At 38.0% G+C, this 20990-nt stretch overlaps 1 protein-coding gene across 1 annotated transcript in view; it reads left to right on the top strand.

The window, feature by feature from the left end:
- Positions 1 to 20990, top strand: part of LAMA2 (laminin subunit alpha 2) — a 395150-nt gene that overhangs the window by 136277 nt on the left and 237883 nt on the right. Inside the window, exons 16-18 of the mRNA XM_040449243.1 lie at positions 5876 to 5962; positions 13977 to 14188; positions 20826 to 20932. Coding sequence (XP_040305177.1) covers positions 5876 to 5962; positions 13977 to 14188; positions 20826 to 20932 — 406 coding nt within the window. The remainder of the gene's footprint in view (positions 1 to 5875; positions 5963 to 13976; positions 14189 to 20825; positions 20933 to 20990) is intronic.

Below are 20990 nucleotides of genomic sequence, written 5' to 3'. Positions count from 1 at the left end.
TCCTTGATCATAAATCTTATAGATCACAAGCATTTTGGCTCCAAATTTCTTAGATAATATTGCTAAATAAATCAAATATGTAGGGAGATAGAGATCGATTGGTATAATTATTATGATATATGAATACAGACAAGCATATAATATTTAAATTATACATATATATCAACTTCATCAACTACTTAGTGTCCACTTTTGCTCAGGCTTCTCATCTTGGTGATGTATATATTTTAGCTATAGATCGTAACTAGGTAGTAAAATTTATCTCTAGAGAAGCAAATAAAAGTGTAAATATTTCAAATGTTTTATATTCATTAATTTCTGGCATCATGTAGCTTATGAATTAAATATAATATGAAAGAGACACATGAATGCCTACCTTTGAACACTTAGAATGTGTTTGAATAGATAATATTATTGAAACCATTTATATCATAAAATTCATATCATTTTGAACGCTACTTCTTTGTATGCATCAGGAATGCTAAAATTCAAAGTTTTAAAAGAATGGAACACTTCTAGAACTGACTTTGGGGCTCACTGAAAAGACTATATTGAATTATGGCTGTTAAAATTAATAGTTAATAGAGAATTATAAATATTCCAAGACAAGAGGTAAATTTAAGGGAATATTTAGCAACATTATGTAGAAATTTTATAGTGTGTTAAATGTTCTAGAGCACTTTTGTACACATTGTTTTATGTCTACATGAGCAGTTATGATGTATTTTACTCGTCCCTTATACCAGAAGGAAGAACTGAACTCTAGAGAAATTAAAAGGCCTCGATCGTGATCATTACAGCTTGCTTGTGGCAGAACCAGTGTTAGAATCCATATATTCCGATTCACCTCTCTGTGCTTCTGTAATCAAAACAATTACTGGGGCACCTGGGTGGCTCAGTTGGTTAAGTATCTGACTTCAGCTCAGGTCACGATCTCACAGTTCGTGAGTTCGAGCCCCACATCAGGTTCTGTGCTAACAGCTTGGAACCTGGAGCCTGCCTCAGGTTCTGGGTCTCACTCTCTGTCTCTACAACCATCCCCCAGCTTGCTCTCTGTCTCTCTCTCAAACAATTAATTCATTTTTTCATTAAAAAAAAAAGAAATCAAAACAATTACAAAGACATTGAAGAGAAGCAAGAAAAAAAAAGAAAGAGAAGAAAATTAACAAACCTTCATGTTAGACAAACTGCAAATGTTCATCATAAATGATTCTAGGGTTTGGCGACAGTTATGCTAATGCAAATGTTCAGGATTACAACGTGTTGAGAAAGTGCAGGTTTAATTAACAAGTAATTAAATACCTTAAAATTGAAACGAATCAACATATTTTGGCAGAAACTTCTAAGGTGTTATTAAATTGCAGCTACAACTTAATGTGACACTTTACAGAGAACTTGCTCTCATACTTTATCAGTACGAAAGGCTTTACTAGGTAGAACGTAGTCTCTCATTTGGCTGCATGAGAAACTCAAGTTAAAGAAAAAAATTGCATCCAAAGACACAGAGAATAACCCAAAATCTAATTACAAAATCCAGTTGTAGACATTAAATAAGATTTCATACTATCTGAAGGTTATTAAAGAAAAATGTGTTTGCTTAATGGTTCTCCTAAGAATAAAAACAGAGATCATTGACCTGAAAGGAGGAAACCTTACAAGGACACTTCAGAATTTCATGTGGCCCAAACCACACCCATGAAGTAAATGAGTTTTCCCTTTGTTTTTCTCCCTTCCTCTCAAAGCTCTGCTCCATGGCCCGTGGTGACGGGGTCTTCTCATGGCCCTTTCCGCAGTAGCTTCCTCACTGACACACACATCTTGTCTTCTGGTTTCTCTTTCCTGACCTGAATGTTCCAGGTTATGGTTCGTTAGCGGGAGTCCTGCTCCCCTATTGTGTATGCAAACATAGAGCATGCCCTGATTTTGTGGCCCTGATTTTATAATGATGGAGATTTCATGCCAGTGGCAAAAGGAGTGGTTATTTCATATCACATCACAGACCGGAGAGACAATGCAGTTCCCTCTTGCATCAGCTGTAAGGAAGCTCAAAGCCATATGCTGACTGCCACTTTCAAATAAACATACCTTACGATTCAAATTTTGTGTTCTAAATACATCCTTCATTTTATCTTATGTTTAAGTGGCTTTTTTCTCTTTAACCTTTATTGCATCATTTTATCTTAATGTATATATTTTGATACGTAGAATTAAATTCTTCTTGGAACAAGGCCAATTGTATCTTTCTGTTCGTATGCTAGCACAAACACATCTATTCACATACATATTCATACATATACACATATTCATACACATATTACATACTTATAAATGGATCCTTATAAATATAAGAATCTATTCAACCAACCATTAAGAAAGACTATTTCAGGGCACTCGGCTGGCTCAGTGGTTAAGCATCTGACTTCGGCTCAGATCATGGACTCATGGCTCACATGTTTGAGCTCTGCGTCAGGCTCTGTGCTGACAGCTCAGAGCCTGGAAGCCTGCTTCGGATTCTGTGTCTCCCTCTCTCTCTCTCTCTCCCTCCCCCCTCTCATGCTCTGTCTCTCTCTCTCTCTCTCTCTCTCTCAAAAATAAATAAACATTAAAATATATATATATATACATATATATGTGTGTGTATATATATATAAAGAAAGACTATTTCCAGGGGCACCTGGGTGGCTCAGTCAGTTGAGCAGCAACGTGGTTTCTGCTCAGGTCATGATCTCTTGGTTCGTGGGTTCGAGCCCTGCGTGGAACTTCATGCTCACAGCATGGAGCCTGCTTGGAATTCTCTCTCTCTGCAACTCCTGTGCCTGCTTGCTGTCTCTCTCAAAATAAAGAAAGAAACATTAAAAAGAAAAGAAAAAAGAAAAGAAAGACTATTTCCATGTGCAGACCCTTACTATCTAGTCCACTGGTAGCTTCTCATCTTCCTCCTATTTGTGGAAAATACCCGCTGTTCTTGGATTGCCTGTGTCTTCCGCGGCATGAAGTGGATAATTCAGGAAGCAGAACACTCTCTCTGCTGGTGTAGAGCCAGCCAACTAGTGCTAAATGACATAATCTTGGAATCACTTAAAGGCAACAATGATCTCACAGTTCCCTCTTTCTGTCACAGAAGAGTTAGCTTCATTTTTTGGCCAAAATCAGTGTCAAGTTGCTTGCTGCCATTGCCAAAACAAATTTCGTATGCGTTTTTGTTGTACGCATTCCTTTTTCCTTCTCATTTTAGTTTTGTTGTCCAAAGTCCTCTTCTCCATAGCTGTAACTGTAATAACAGCAGTAAGGGAGTGAGCCCTCAGTTTAGACTGTTTAAAGAATATTGAGTTCTGTTTCATTTTAAATTGTTTAATGTTTATTTATTTTTGGGAGACAGAGAGACAGAGTACAAGCAGAGGAGGGGCAGAGAGAGGGGGAGACACAGAATCTGAAGCAGGCTCCAGGCTGAGCTGTCAGCATCTAGAGCCTGGTGCGGATCTTGAACCCATGAAACGTGGGATCATGACCTGGGCTGAACTCGGACCCTTAACTGACTGAGCCACCAGGCGCCCCTGAAATCCGTTTTATTTAGATGCATCATGTCAAGTACATATATTACCAAAAGTTTCAACGTATTTAATTCTTACCAGTAGAATGATGCTGTCTGGTTAGAGGGAGAAGAGAATGTCAGATTAGGAATGAGAAGTCCTGGGTCCGATGCTCAAGTCTCCTGGATACCAGCAATGACCTTGGGCAAGACAAATGATGCCTGCTGCAACCCATTTATAAGATTTTGTGAAAATGTGATAAAATTGTTTGTAAAAGCACTCTGAAGATGCAAAGAGCTAGTCAAATCTAATATATCGTTATTCCTTAAGATTTTTCCTGAAGAGGTGTTGATTTTTGTCAGTGGGTACATTTTACTTTACTTCTATTGGTCTTAACTGACACATGAATATATTTAAGAATTTGAAATCTATTTTATGGTTTTACAGTGTCAGAAACCCTGTCAAGCACCTTTGACATGACTTTTGGTAAACTAATTTAGAATTTTAAAAAATAGTTGGCATGATTTTCTTTCAATCACTGTAGTCCCACATGAGTGGGAAACCTAGGGCTTCTCGTTAGAGTCACTTTGTCCCTAGATGATGAGACAGTTATGGAATGCCAATTTTAAAATAAGACATACATGTGTTCTAGAGATTTGTCAAAATCCAGTCCTCCCTTTTCTGTCTGAAAACAATAGCAAATCACGAGGTGAGGAAGGGAAAAAAAAATCTGTTTCTTTCCATTTTTACATGTGCCTGTTTTCTTTAATGCAGTCACTCGCCTGCCAAGAAAATCACTCATGGTGAGGTCCTTTTAGGTCACAGGTGACATGTGCCAGGCTGCTCTCTAAAAGATGGCCCTCCTCTTACAGAACACAGGCTGGCTATGACTTGGTTCCACTCTTTTTGGCAGGCACCACAACTCCCTCATGTGGAGTCTTTTATCTGGGTAATATTTATAAACTCAAGGTACCCCAAACCAGGCGTTGCCCGCCCCCCTTGCCTCAACACATTCATTTTGACTCTCCACTGAGTTGAAATATTTTAAATGCTAGAACTACTCGGTTCTAATAGCTTCCTACTATAAAAAAAAAATTTAAATCTTTGCAGGACTGCTATGAGTTCAGCCAGAAGAATATTATTCAGAAGTAGTACCTGTGATCTGACCTGGACAAAAGTTAAGAAAGTATTCCAAAGTCATTCAAGTGTCAGGAACAGAACAAGATCGAGACTTGCACTGTTTAATTTGTTGTTCACTCCTTAATTCATTTAGCCATCAAGCAAGCCTCTACTGAATCGTCCTGTCATATATAATAGAAAAATAAATCTATTTAGGGAAAACATAATGGGAGAAAGATTAATTGGGGGCATTTTGTTTTAAAATGGCAGAGCAGCAGAAATCACAGAATTCAGAATGCTTCATGGGTCTTCAGAGAGTGTTTGTGTCAATCTTGGGGTAAGGGTTCCTGCCTGAGAGATGTCTCTCACCAGGCAGAGAAGTATGCCGTAGTTGTACCTGCTGTTGAAGGCTAAAGCTGGCATGTAACTCTGTAATTACTGTGCTGGTTCCTAATTTGGTGTTCCATTCTGTTACTTCAGATCCAAACTGGAAATATGTACAAAAAGAGAGATAAACCTTGGAACATGCCAGAAGATGTAGAATGGCAAGGCTTTTTTGTTTTTGTTTTTTGGGTTTTTTTGTTTTTTTGTTTTTTTTTGGATTGCTTGGTTTTATTGTAAATTTCAGCAGAATATGCATGCTTTATCTCTTCTGAAAACTTTTTGGAGGATTTCATCTGTGTAAACAGCAGACCTATGGGTCCACACGGGCAGCAGCTCGCACACATGCATGCACTCATGCACACACACACACACACACACACACCCATGGAACCAATGCTGAAAGTAGAAAACCACCATTATTTCCAAGATCCCATACTGAGTTTTCCAAAATCTCTAACAGATTTTTCTGGGCTGCTTCAAATTCAGAAGGATTTGGCTAGAAAGCATACGATGCCGTGTCTTGCCGGGCCTGGGGTAACCCTAAAAGGCAACTGTGTGGTGTCACTTCTTACTGATGATCACAGACCCACAACAGTCAAAAGTCAGTTAATAACATGCCACAAGGCTACTGCTCTCCACTGGGCTACATCCACATCTGCAGAAATAGTAATGTCATTTCATCCTCGGCTGGCCAGACCCTCATCTCCATCTGTGAGACGAGAAGACCAGCTTATACCCTTTTGTCACAGCAGTTCTGGAGAAAGAGAAATGAAAATATGCTGCTAATGACATTGTGTATGTGCTTCTTCCTTGTCTCTTGTTTCCCAACAACATCCACATAGCTTTAGCCCGACGTGCCATTTAGACCGAAGTCTCGGATTGATCTGTGACGCATGCCCTGTCGGGTACACAGGACCACGCTGTGAGAGGTAAGCCTGTACCACACTGTCTTTCAACATGATTTCTACCTTGGGAGCTATAAAACCAGAGGCATTATCATCCTTTGTACTAGTTCAGAAAAGCCGCCACACTTGGTGAGGTGAAATCAAGTTTCTCCCTGCATGTGCCAAACCAATGCATTTTGTTTTTACAGTTTATTTATTCTCTAGAAATTGCTCTATAAATCTCTATTCACTCAGAGAATGTTTGATTAATGTTTTAATCTTAAAGGGTAAGCATTAACCTACAGTCTTCCTAGAAAGTATTGCTCAAGTGGAAAGTCATGCACTTTAAGATTTATCTTACTGTCTATGGTGGCACCATTTATTTTTCATAATCAGATTTTTGTTCTTAAAATGTGGCTTAAATGTGTGGTTCATAGTTCAGCAAGTGGCCTATAATTTACCTTAAATATATTTGAAAATAGAAATAAAATGTGATTTATTATTGTGATTTATATCCTCCTCTAAGTACTTCTAAGCCAGTATTTTAATTCCTGGTGATTTTATCGGGTTGCTTTGCAGTGGAACCTATAGATAGCATTTTATGTAATTTGTGTGATTATTTTTCTCCTGAAACACTTGTGAAGGAAAGATTCTTCTGTATTTCAGTCTCATTATAAAAATGGTAGAAAATTCTCCCTTGACATCATTGACAAGTACACCAACATCTCTCTGGTTTTAGCACTGAAAACAGTCCCCTTTGCTGCCATGACTGGGGTGTGGGGACAGCAGAGGAAGTGACCTGCTTTCACCAAGGCGAACACCACAGAGGGCTATTTCCGCCTATCCTTTTCTGTCCTTTCATCCCCCTATTTCAACCAGGCTGCATAAAGTTAATGAAGCAGGAGCCAATCACCCAGAGAGGATTTAGTCAACAGCTAGCAGTCTGAGGACAAAGTGCCCGTGACAGTTCCCAGCAGCAACAAGTACTATTTGTGAGCATGGCAACATCTGTAAATTAGTAATGGAAGAATAGAACTGAAATAAGGATGATTTATTTGCAGCTGAGAAACTGGAGACCTTTGTGTTAAGAAAAAAGAAAAAAGGAGGGCACATGTATATTACTTGCTATAATAGCAGAACGTATCATGGCCAAGACAGATTTACATCAAATGCCTAACCCTGCCTTGGGTCACTACAGGCAACCTTTTTTTTTTTTTTAGCAACTGGAAAATGACAGCTACTCTTTCATAAAATGCCATTAAATCCCACTTACCTAGGTGACCATAGTCTCTGATGTATTTGTATTACTTCGCTTCATGCTCTGTGTTTTCCATACATAGCAGACGATAATTTTTGAATCACCTACAATTTGAAATTCTACATTTTATTTAACAAACGTCAGTTCAGCAACTGCCATGTGCCAGACACGGGGCTAGACATAGGATCTAAACAGATGCATTATACCACCCTCACCTTCAAGCAGCTCGCATATTTCATGTGGATAAGAATGGTTGACTGTATTCTGGAGACAGTTCTAATCTGAATCATAAAAACTACCAAGGAAGGAAATACCTCACAGTAAGCATGATTTTCTGGTTAAAAAGAAAATGGAAATGGGCATACATAGCTTATCAAAGGGCATATCTTATCTCCAAGTTTTTCAGCCAAAATAATGTTAAATTGTTATTATACGGAAGATGGAATATTATATTTTTCTAGCCAGAATTTGGGTTAGGGTTTTTCAGGAATATTTAGGGTTTCTCATTTCTCTGTATTTATATGAGCTTAAAAGTCCATTATTAGATGGATCCAAAATATTAGGAGAAACATTTTTGGGGATGTTCAGGCTGAAGTAGAAGGAGGGAAGAATAAGGGTCAGAGTAAAAAGGAGATACTGGTTGCATTGAAAATCTTGTAATCAAACCCATTCTGTAACTGATTGGTGTAATCAGTTTGTGCACATCATCTACATAAAATCAGCATTGGAGAACTGGAGCAGTGTTTCCCAAACCGTAGATGTTTTTGGAATAGAGTTCTGTGATCACACAAGTAAAAGTGCCTATTAGCATGTTAAAAGTTCTGACATGTCCTGGATGGAAGAAATCTGTTTAATGTGTTTAAATCAACCTTTTCTTTTCATTTCTTGAAGTGTATCTGATGAACATCTTTACATTAGTTTCACGTATACAACATAGTGATTCAACAAGTCTATATATTATGCTCTAACTCAGCATTTTCTAATGTTGTGTGCCCATACATTCCTGATTTTTTAAATCTATAGTAAGAATGTATCTCAGGTGGACAGGAATTATAATTTTATATTCTTTATCTCAATTTAATTTCTATTTTGAGACCAAATCTCCATATGTGGGAGCTGTGAGAGCTTGGAAACATAATCTCAGTCACATAAACTTTAAATGTTCTCACTGTTACATACCAATTATTTCTCAATTGTAAAAATTTGTGTTTTTTCTCTTCTCCCCGTCTCCCAGGCTTGAACCAAAGTTCTAACAAGTTTACTTAGTACCAAGAAGCTTGAATGCTTGAGTGAATGAGTGTGGGTGTGGCTTGTGTGTGGGTGTCGCTGTTTGGCTATGAGTTTGTATGTGTCTGTGTGTGTGTGTGTGTGTGCATGTGTTTGGTTATGAGTTATGTGTGTCTCTGTGTGTGTATCTCTGTGTGTGTTGGCTATGAGTGTGTGTGTGTGTGTGTTTGGGGCAAAGGACAGATGGTGAGCCAATCAGTCCTGAGTAGTTCACCAAAGCATATTTCTTCTGATTTCTTCCTTTTTCCTGTCCTCCTGACCACCTTTCCCTTCAGACCTAATCACCGGGCACCACTGTACCACTTGGGGGGGGGGTACAGGACTCACTCTGCTGCTTTCACTCCACCCTAGGACCCACCAACTCTATTCTCATCCTTTCTCCTCCATCTGCCTTTCCCACTTCATGCCATTTTCTGTTGGGGGATGAACTACAGCAGGAAGGGCCACATTCATAGAAATGGTGATTTTTAGAGCCCAAAGTCCAGAAGATTCCTGTGTTTCTGCTTTGGTCCTTGTCAGACCCCTTCACTCAGTCATGTAGCACAATGGTCTTGCTGCTAGAATTGAGGGAATGAAAACAATCATGAACAAGAGGACGGCAAAACAAGATATGACAAAATATTGACTAGTCTCTTTTTTTGAGTTGACACACAATGTTACATTAGTTTCAGGTGTACAACACAGTGATTCAACAACTCTATACATTATGCTATGCTCACCGCCAGTGTGCCTACCATCTGTCCCCATACAACACTATGGCGGTACCATTGGCTATATTCCCTACGCTGTACATTTCGTCCTCATGACTTATTCCGTAACCACAAGTCTGTATCTCTCACTCCCCTTCACTATTTTATCTGTCTCCCCACCCACCTCCCCGGTGGAAACCATCAGTGTGTCCTCCGTATTTATAGGTCTGATTCTGCCTTTGCAAGTTTTTATTCACTTAAAATATCGACTGATATTCTATAACATGTAGAACACTGGTTACACTTTTCAGAAACTTGCTTGGAGTCACAGCACCTGTACTTTCAAGTATTAGTTCCTTCCTCTAGAGAATGTTTTAAACAAAAGAAAAACAAAAGTGAGGTTAAGGGAATGAGGTATTCACCATGGCTCCTTGCTAAGATTCTGGATATCTATCATCTGGTCATGGGGAGGAAAAAAATAGAAAAAATAAGAGAAAGTATCTATAAGGGCAAAAAAGGGATGAATGTTGGAGCATCAAGAGGAATTTAAAAGAACATGGAGAAAATGTGAGCTAAATGCTGATGACACCTTCTCTCCTGGGCACCAAGCTACTTTCAGAATAAGTTTGTAGCCTCAGCAACATATCCTACTTAATGGAAAGACACTTAAAAAGACTGTGGCAAGTTGGCCCAGTGGGATACATAGAACCACATGAAAGTTAATGAGCTATGTGGACCCTTTTAACCCTGTCCCCTCCCTAGCTGCCCAGATTTTAACAACTCCTTCGCAAGTGAGGGGAGAGAGGTCAATGTCAAGACTAATTTCACAATGGCCACTGAGAATACAAAGGATATTACAACCTAATATCTTAAAATTTGGAAAATACACCTACAGTTTTATCCACATGATTCATATTCTAGGTCAGAAAAGTTTATTTTTGCTTTTAAAATTTCAATTCCCAGATCTTATTTAGATATTCTCTGCTTCATAAATTCCTGACTCTGAATTGAGTCTAACTGCCCTATTGCCACTATGCTGATGAGAATTTCTACTCATGCCTGAATCTCCTTGAACCCTTGAGGTTCAGATGGAGCGTGTGGAGGTACAGAAATTTAAAAAAGCAAGACAGTCATAGTTAACATGGTAACACCATTAGGAAAATTATGACTCCAAGGAAGGTTCCAAAGTCTGCTCCTATGTGGTTGTGCAATTTGTATACTGCACAAAAGTCCTCAGCCAAGGGGGAGATTGGGAGCTAGAGTCCAGGGTGCTCAGTATGTCTACTCTCTCTTTACTTTTCTGCACATGACAGAAAGAACCCTTTTTTTTCTAATTTTCAGTGAGGAACCACGTATGTTGGCAAATTCATTGAGTCCTTGGCTGATTCAATCACCTGGGAGGTATTAAGAATCCAGTGTTACTGCACAAGCCCTGCCGTTTATACCCCAGCCACTCTCCCTCTGTGCCTTTGCCAACACTGTTCCCTCTGACCACAAGACTGCAGTCCTTCCACTCCTCCACCTGAGACTAACCCTGCTCAACTTTTAAAATTCAACTCTAGGGGCACCTGGGTGGCTCAGTCGATTAAGCGGCTGACTCTTTTTTTCTTTTTTCTTTTTTCCTGAAAGAGAAAGAGAGTGAGTAGGGGAGGGGCAGAGAGAGGGAGACACAGAATCTGAAGCAGGTTCCAGGCTCTGAGCTGTCAGCAGAGAGTCTGACGTAGGGCTCAAACTCACGAACCATGAGATTGTGCCCCAAGCCAAAGTCTGATGCTTAACCGACTGAGCCACCCAGGTGCCCCTTAAGCGACTGACTTGATTTCAGCTCAGGTTCCTGAGAATGAGCCCTGTATTGTGCAGAGCCTGCTTGGGATTGTCTCTCTCTCTCTCTCTCTCTCTCTCTCTCTCTCTCTCCCCTTTCCTTGCTCTCTCTCTCTTAAATAAACATTAAAAAAAATAATTCAACTCTATCACCCCAAAAGTGTCCTTGATGAATCCTAATCTGAGTTGGTTGCCCTTTTCTGTGTTTTCACAAGAACATTGGCTTCTCTTTAGTAGCTCTCTGCCACATTTTTAAGCTCATCTTTCTTCTCTACAGACTGCAGTGTAAAGGCTGTGCCGTGTTTATGTTCATGATGAAGTGCTCAGTAGGTGTTTGAGGGGGGGCAGGAGGGGAAAAGAGCAAGAGCCTTTCTATTTTGCTCAGAGAAATTGAAGCACTGTTTTCAGTATATAGATAATGGGAACAGAGGCCGCATATTTTAGGGAAAAGTTACTGTAAAAATGATGGAGCAGAGCAAGAGAACTCTTGCCAGTGTTGCTCTGGCTTCTCATTGTCACTTCACTCTTGCTGTCCTCTCTCTCCTTCTCCCATCTCTTGCTCTAATACTGTTCCTAAGTCATCAGTGGAGAGAACCATTTTACATAATTGCCTGTGGTATCTAGAATCTCATTACGTTAGAGAGTCTTTTTGTAAAATATTGCAATTGGATATGAAAAAAGTTAGCAGATGTGGAAAGGAACAGTGACTTTGTATTGTCAGGATATCTAACTGTAGCAAGGAATCCAATAAACTGTGCTAAAAAAATATCCTCATTTTGCCTTGCGTATGAAAATGAGACAATCTGAGATTTCAAATTACAGTTCGTTTGTGTAGAGTGAAAATCCTAAAGACTGGCAAGGTCTAAAGGTCTGTCATTCACACTAATTTTAATTAAGTGAATCCAACTTGATCAGACTATAAAACATTATTATTATTAACAAAAGTTATATAATTAGCAGTATAATATTCGCTGACCCTAGAATTACTTTTTAATCTCTACTGAAACATTTTTATGTCTCTAGAGCTACTACTATTCTATGTATGGAAACACACACATACATACACTGGTAATAGAACCTGGCATATGAATTATGTGTCATGTATATTCAATAAGCTTTCTTTAATGTCCTACAAAAAAAATAATAAAGGCTGCTTCTTCAGTTATTCTACTTAATTGCAATTATTTTCTCATGAACTAAAGGTTCTCTTCATTGTGGGAAAATTTTGGACTTATTAATTGGTATCTATGTTAAGAAAAATTCCTAGATCTTGTTATATAATGCCATCTCTCCTGAGGGCAGTAAGTCATTTTGAGGAAAGTGAGCTGAAAATAATGGGTTTTCGTTGGCTGTGATAATTATCATTGTATATTGTTATTCTAGTGGAGCAAAGCCACTCTTTTAATGGTAAACAAAATGAGATGTGAGTATATGTGGATGTGATCATAAACTCTGAATATCAAGTAAGGCAAGGAGAATTGGGTTAAAATTCAAAAGTACCTTCTTATTAGCTCTATGGAAAACCACTTCTGAAGGGATTGTGGGGAAATTTTATGTACTAAAACGTAGTTCAGATTTTACAATAGATAATTAATAAGCAATTACATTTGTGGGTGACAGAATTCTTCCAAGCAATATTAACACCATGACTTTCACAATTTATACAATATTTTGTGGATATAATTAAACCCTAGCAATTTCATTTAAAAAATTATGATAAGAGGTTAATTCTCTATAAAGCAAGATTATTATGGCACCTACACATGTTCTAGAAAATGTAAAGTGATTAATGACTTTGCCCCATAATTGCGATGTTATTAAAATATCCTCATATGATGTAATGGATTTAAATCATTTCTATTTTGAATGGTAGAGAGCATTTCTCTACACAGTGACTTCTATGTCTGTGAGTAGATGAGCATAAAAGTAGTGGACTATTGAAATTATATTCCCCCACATTGTTTTTGTTCCCCTTCAATTTTGATCCTTGCTGTACAAGACAGATGACAGAGCTAGCCTGACTGTAAGCCTATAGATGCACTGTTTTGTTTCTCCTTTCACAAGTGTGGCTTAATATGAAGCATGAGCAAATGTAACTGAAAGAGAAGGCAGAGCAGAATAGAAATCGATGCCTCCTAAAAGCGTGTATCTGTGCATCTGTGACATTGAGTGGCATTTTGAAACAACATATGGATGAAGGGAATTTTGATAACAGAATTTAAAAAATCTCCTCTGCTATGCCTCATAAATAAACAAACTTGTTTTTCCAATATATTGTAGAGTAGCATCTAGTCCTTAAGACAAGAGACCTACAGGTTGCTAATATGAGTTGTGGGCACAATTAAGCATCACCTTACGGCACGTACATAGGATGCCCTCATACCTGCTTCTCACTAAAGGTTCTTCCGTGAAAATCTGCCTCTGTATGCATATGCAAATATATACAAACCCATTAGTAATGCAGTGATACCCACAGCCCCCACCTGAATAATAATGAGAATCTTTTGAGTCACAATTTTCTATTTAATAAATTCTGAATTCTCACTGCTGAATTTCCTTGTAAGCCTGTTTCCTCATAACAAGCTTTTGCTACAACAACAAAAAGTGTGAACCTTACATATTTGTACAGAAAACAACCAATTGGAGTAGATACATATGATGTGTTGCACTACAAAGGCTTTCCAACACGGACCTGGATTCCTCTAGAGTGCCAGCAGCAGATTTCTTATTATGCTTTGGTCTCGTCTTCAGTGCCAGTGACAAGATTTTTTTTTTTTTTCCTGGCTGAAATCTAATTACTAGTGGGGCTGGCAGGATTTCATCTTGTATCTACACTGCAGTTATAGAAAAACATTTTTTAATCACCTTGCATTTGAGAAAAGGAACACTTAAAAGGAAAACATATCATCCTGGGAGAGGGTAGTATGAAAAGTATATAAACATTGCTTCCGATGGGCTTTATGAGTTCCTCCCAAATACTCACTGATGAAATTTTACCCCTTAGGTGTGCAGAAGGCTATTTTGGACAACCTTCTGTACCTGGAGGATCATGTCAGCCATGCCAATGCAATGACAACCTTGACTTCTCCATCCCTGGCAGCTGTGACAGCTTGTCTGGCTCCTGTCTGATATGTAAGCCAGGTACAACAGGCCGGTACTGTGAGCTCTGTGCTGATGGATATTTTGGAGACGCAGTTGATGCAAAGAACTGTCAGCGTAAGTCCTGAACTATTGACGCCTCTGACAGAATTGATGCATTGCACCTCAAAGCAGCTGATGAGTTCTTGAGTGGGGATTGGAGGGTAGGAAATTATGTGCAATACATGTGTGATAGATGCACAGCCTATACACAGAGTCTGCATATTCTAAAATATTTCTTTGTACTAATAGAGTAAATCCTTTGAAAATAGCTGCATTGTCAGCGTGTTGTTTTTCAAAGGATGCACATATCTTTATTTACATGTGGAAGGAAGATTTTAAAATCAACTTGTGTCCATGGTAGGAGAGAAGAATTTAGAAAAACTAGGTAAGTCCCACTTATCCTTATTATTTGTTTCAATTGCAGTCATTTTCTTCAAATGAATTTTTGTCCATATTATTTCTTTAGTACCTGTCTGGAGGTGTTAATCTGTTATGCTTTCGTATGTGAACTCTACATTCTTGCATTTCATAATAGGTGCCCATATTTCCACACACTGGCATTTATAATTCTTGAATGATTGACCTTCACCGTGGGACTATTCACAGAATGATATTTCTGTGTTTCCTTTCACAAAATTAGCTCTTGTAGGGCTTCGTCTGTGTTCATTAGTGCACATCTCCTGTTTCTTCCACTTCCCTGGCCTCATTATTCAGTATTGCATAAAATCAAATAATGCTTTGTATTCGCAGTAGTGCAATATGCAAGGGAAATCTTGTGGTGCAGAGTCCAGTGGAATGTGAATCCGTGTCAGCACCCAAGTATTTTATGTGCCATCCTTGACTTCACCTGCCGCCATCATCTTTAGGTAGAGCCAGTTATGATGCCAACACTTCACTCTGTCAAGTTTATTACGTAAGAAGGGGCCCTTCCAGTCACTCATTTAGGACCTGCGACCTGCAAAATTATAGAGACCGCTAGAAATGTAGTCTTTTCACTGTCTCTGCTGTAAACACCAAAGACCTGGTGGGACACCCCACTTCAATAACCAACCTCATAGGACTGGAAGATGCGTGCCAGATTTTTGTCATTTGCAAATCACAGTTGGTTAAACAAAAAACAAATCACTCTCTAGGACAATAAGCATCTGTTGATATCGCCTGTAAATTGGTATTTTTAAAAGTTTTTTTTTAAGTTTATTTATTTGTTTTAGAGAGAAAACACAAGCAGGGAAGGGGCAGAGAGAGAGGGAGACACAGAATCCGAAGCAGGCTCCAGGCTCTAGGCTCTGAGCTGTTAGCACAGAGCCCAACACGGGGCTCGAACTCACGAACCATGATATCAAGACCTGAGCTAAAGTCAGACGCTCAACTGACTGAGCCATCCAGGTGCCCCAGTATTTTTTTTAAAGGCAAGATTTCCAACAGGCACAGAAGCACACTTTACCTGTATAAAATCATAAGGGGCTTAAGAAGTTCTCCCATTCAAAGACATCATCTAAGATCAACACTTTCTGGCCATGTGACCCGGACGAGACAGTTGACCTCACTGGGATTCAGTTTCCGCATTTACATAAAGGGTCATGATTTTCTGTGAGGTTTCAAGGATCCAGCCCAGAGAGAGTGTCCAGTGCGCCGCTTGGGCCTGGGATGCTCACAGAGAGGAGTGCCTTTGGTAGCAGTGTTCATAGTATTTGTATCTGTGGGTCACTCATTTTAGAGCTGTGTTCATTGTTTAGTGACCTCCTTTTTCCGTCTTCCATTAAGCCCCTCCATAAAGTTGAGGAGACATTGTTCCACTCATTTTATTGTGATAAATTGGGGATCTGTGGCATAAGAACACATAGGAGAATATGGTATAGAAACATTTTGAACCATTACGTTTTTATACCACTTGCTATGAAGCACATATAGAAAAGATTAGAGTTTTTAATGATCTTTAACATATAAAAAGATAAGAAATATACTTATTTTGATAATTTTCTTACGTATATTAGTTTATCTGTGCATAGGTAGTAAACCTCAAGAAAAGAAAATTCATGATAAACCATTATTTTAGTTGCCTCTAGGTTTGCTCATGAAAAGCACACCACTACAAAGAAATGTATTTTGCTTTTGAAATTTATGTTATTGTTTGTGTCCTACATTTCATTTTAAAATGCCACTTAAAACTTTATATTGCCTTTGTGAGTTCTTTTTTCAAGTTTTTATTTTAATTCCAGTTAGTGAATATATAGTGTAATATTAGTTTTGGGAGTAGAATTCATTACCTACATAAAACGCCCGGTGCTTATCACAAGTGTCCTCCTTGACACCCGTCTCCCATTTAACCCATCCCTCTGTTCACCCCCCTCCATCAACCCTCAGTTTGATCTCTATAGTTAAGAGTCTATTTTTATGGTTTTCCCCTCTCCTTTCCCTGCTACGTTCATCTGTTTTGTTTCTTAACTTCCACTTATGAGTGAAATCATATATGTGTCTTCCTCTTACTGACTTGCTTTGCTTAGCATAATACATGTCATTGCAAACAACAAGATTTCATTCTTTTTATGTCTGAGTAATATTCCGCTGTATATACATACCACATCTTCTTTATCCATTCATCAGTTGATAGACATTTTGTCTCTTTCCATACTTTGGCTATTGTTGATGATGCCACTATGGACATTGGGGTGCATGTGTCCCTTTGAATCATTATTTTTGTATATTCTGGATAAATACCTAGTAGTGCAATTGCTAGATAATAGGGAAGTTCTATTTTAACTTTTTTTTGAGAGAGAGAGAGAGGTGAAGGGGAGGGGCAGAGGAAGAGGGGGAGAGAGAATCCTAAGCAGACCCCACGCTCAGCACAGAGCCCAATATGGGGCTCCATCTCACCACCATAATACCATGACCTGAGCCAAAATCAAGAGTTGGATGCTCAACTGACTGAACCACCAGGCACCCCTATTTTTAACTTTTTGAGAAACCTTCATACCGTTTTCCAAAGTGGCTACATCAGTTTGCATTCCCGCCAACATTGGTTTAAGAGAGTTCCTTCTTCACACCTTCACCAACTTTTTTCCTATGTTGTTAATTTTAGCCATTATGATAGGTGTGAGGTGGTATCTTATCGTGGTTTTGACTTGTATTTCCCTGAGGATGAGTGATGTTGAACATCTTTTCGTGTGTCTGTTACCCATCTGTATGTCTTCTTTGGAAAACTGTCTATTCATTCTCCCCATCTCTTCACTGGCTTATTTGTTTTTTGGGTGTTGAGTTTGTAAGTTCTTTATAGATTTTAGATAGTAACCTTTTCTCAGATATGTCATTTGCAAATATCTTCTCCAATTTCAAATATTTCCTTTTAGTTTTGTTGAATGTTTCCTTCACGCTGCAGAAGGTTTTTTTTTTCTTGATGAAATCCTAATAGTTTGAGTTTTCTTTAGTTTCCCTTGCTTCTAGAGATGTGTCTAAGAAGGAGTTGCTATGGCTGATGCCAAAGAGGTTGCTACCTATATTCTTCTCTAGGATTTTGATGGTTTTAGGTCTCACATTTATATCTTTCATCCATTTTAAATTTATTTCTGTGTGTGGTGTAAGAAAATGGTCCAATTCCATTCTTCTGCATGTTGCTGTCCAGTTTTCCCAACACCCTTTGTTGAAGAGACTTTGTTCCTTGGATATTCTTTTCTGCTTTGTCAGAGATTAGTTAACCATATAGCTGTGGGTCCATTTGTGAATTTTCTATTCTGTTCCATTGACCTATGTGTCTGTTTTGTGCCAGTTCCATACTGTCTTGATGACTACAACTTTGTAATATAGCTTGAAGTCTGGAATCATGATGCCTCCAGATTTGCTCTTCTTTTTCAAGATTGCTTTGGTTATTCATAGTCTTTTGTGGTTCCATACAAATTTTAGAATTGTTTGCTCTAGCTCTCTGCAAAATGCTGTTGGTATTTTGATAGGGATTGCATTAAATGTGTAGATTGCTTTGGGTAGTAGAGACATCTTAACAATATTTGCTCTTCCATCCATGAGCATGGAACATTTTTCCATTTCTTTGTGTCTTCTTCAATTTCTTTCATAAGTGTCCTGTAGTTTTCTGAATACAGATCTTTTGCCTCTTTGGTTAGGTTTATTCCTAGGTATCCTATGGTTTTTGGTGCAATTGTAAATAGGATGGATTCCTTGATTTCTCTTCCTGAGGCTTCATTATTGGTGTACAGAAGATTTTTGTATGTTGATTTTGTATCCTGTCACTGCTTTTGTTATTTTTAAGATTACGTTAAGTTATGGTAAATTTAATCCTATATTCCTCATCCTGAGAAAAAAGGACTTATAAATTCTAAATTATTTGGGATTTAAAAAATTGAAGTATAATATATATGAGACTCACATAAAGAAAGTGAAAGTATATTGTAATAGGGATGTGAGGACAGATGGTAGCTGCACTTGTGATGAACATAATATAATGTATAATTGAATCACTACATTGTTCACCTGAAACTAATGTAACATTATATGTCAACTATACTCAATTAAAAAAACATTAATAAAAATTAATTAATTTTAAAAAGAAATTGAAAACATATACAACAATTCTAGTGGCAAGTGAAGTAGACATTTACAAAAAGTATTTCTCTTAGTCTTTTCTCACACCCCTGCTATGGAGTATGCTTAGGCTATTGTCTGAGGAACTGGAGACTGCAGCTAAGGTCAATTCTTCAATGGCGACCAAACATGTATCCACTTAGCAGACACAAAAGGTCAAATCCCTGGAAGAAAAATCAGCCAGTTTTTGGGAAAGCAGTAGAACTAAGTAGAACCTTGAGCCAGGGGAACAGGAAAATAGCATAGGCTGATGGAGGAGCTATTTACAATGTAGTTATAAGTTGTGCTCAAACAAAGTATCCAAAGACATGAGGTATTGGATAAAATTTACCAAAACCATTTATGAATGTTCTAAATTTTTCTGTCATCTCCTCCTCACATATTTATTCTGGTGTCAATGCAATTATATGTACCATTAAAGTACACCTGTAGGGTACGTCATTAATTACGTTCTATTTGTGAAAATGTCCCTTTAATTGTTAGACTGATTTATTATGTTTCAGGATAGCATCTAACAGCTTCATCACACAGAAATGATAAAAGATTACTTAAACCAAATATATTGGAAACAGTATACAAATTGTAAAACAAAGTGATTTTTAAAAATTATAATGCTATATTCCTAATACGCTTGAAACAGCATCTTCATTTTATATACTTTTTAATTGAAAATATTTGACATATGACATTGTGTAAGTATAAGGTGCACAGCATCTTACTTTGATATACTTATATATTGCAATACGATGATCGTTGTAGAGATATTTATTCCCTTGCACAATATAGTACAATATTGTCTACATTTTTATACTGTGTAATAGACCACTGTAGCTCATTTACCATTCACCATTTACTACTTGCAAGTGTGTACCCTAAACAAAAACAATTTTACCCCCCAACCCTCCATCCCCTAGTAACTACCATTTTACTGTCTGTTTTATTATGAGTTTAATTTTTTTAGATTCTTCATCTAGATGATATCATGCAGTAGTTAGCTTTCTTTATATGACATCTTCCATTTAGTGTAATGTGGACAAGGTTCATCCATATTGTTGCAAATGGTAGGATATTCTCCTTTCTCATGGCTGAATAATATTCCATTGTGTATATATACCATATCTTTTTTATCCATTCATCTTTGACAGACATTGAGATTTTTCTGTATCTTGGCTACTGAGAAAAATGCTGCAGTGAACATAAGAGTGTACATATCTCTTCAAAATACTGTTTTCATTTCCTTTAAGTATATACTCAGTAGTAGAATTGCTGGGTTATATGCTAGTTCTATTTGCAAATTGTTTGAGGGACCTCCACCTTGTTTTCCAAAGTGGTTGGATCAATTTACATTCCCACTAACAGTGTGTAAGAGTAATTCTTCAAGACATTCTTCAGCATATGTTGTTTTTTGTCTTCTTGATAATAGCCATTCTAACAGGTATAAGGTAATATCTCATTGTGGTTTTGATTTGCATTTCTTTGAGGATTAGTGATGTTTAACATCTTTTCACATGCCTGTTGGCCGTTTTGATATCCTTGTTGGAAAAAATGTCTACTTAACTCTTCTGTCTTACATACTTTTCTAATCTTAAAGGTGTGTGTCTAGGTACAATATATAATATTCACTCTCAAAATCAAAATAACAATGACTACATTAATGTTTTAATAGCATCTGATGTGCCAGGCACTGTGATATAGCTTTACGTGAATCATCTCCACAGCTTGTAAAGTTGTAAGGATCAAAGGATATAATGCCTAATGGAACACCTAGCAAATCAGAAAACATTCTTTTTTTTTAAGTTTACTTATTTATTTTGAGAGAGACTGAGACAGCATGAATTGGGGAAGGACGGAGAGAGAGATGGATACAGAGAAACCCAAGCAGGATCTGTATCAGTGGCGCAGAGCCTGACGTGGAGCTTGAACTCATGAAACCACAAGATCATGACCTGAGCCAAAACCAAGAGTCGGACACTTAACCAACTGAGCCACCCAACCACCATGAAAACATTGTGTTCTAAAACTTAGTTGCCAATGTTACCATCTGGGGGATATTATTATTTAACAAGCCTATTAAGACTGTTGGAAATGTTTTCCCAACCAAAGATGTCTTTTCTCTTTGCAGCTTGTCGCTGTAATGTCAACAGCTCCTTGTCCGAGAGTTGCCATGCTAGGACAGGACAGTGTGAATGCAAACCTAATGTGCAAGGACTGCGGTGTGATGAGTGTAAGGTAAGGAGTAGGAGCTGGCCATGAGTTACTTCCTCCTTGAAAATGTTCATTAGCTTTC

Source organism: Herpailurus yagouaroundi, unplaced genomic scaffold (genome assembly GCF_014898765.1).
Source record: "Herpailurus yagouaroundi ecotype Mexico unplaced genomic scaffold, PumYag 198, whole genome shotgun sequence".
Lineage (NCBI taxonomy): Eukaryota > Metazoa > Chordata > Mammalia > Carnivora > Felidae > Herpailurus > Herpailurus yagouaroundi.
Note: the sequence above shows the minus strand (reverse complement) of the source record. Positions and strands in the feature narration are given on the sequence as shown.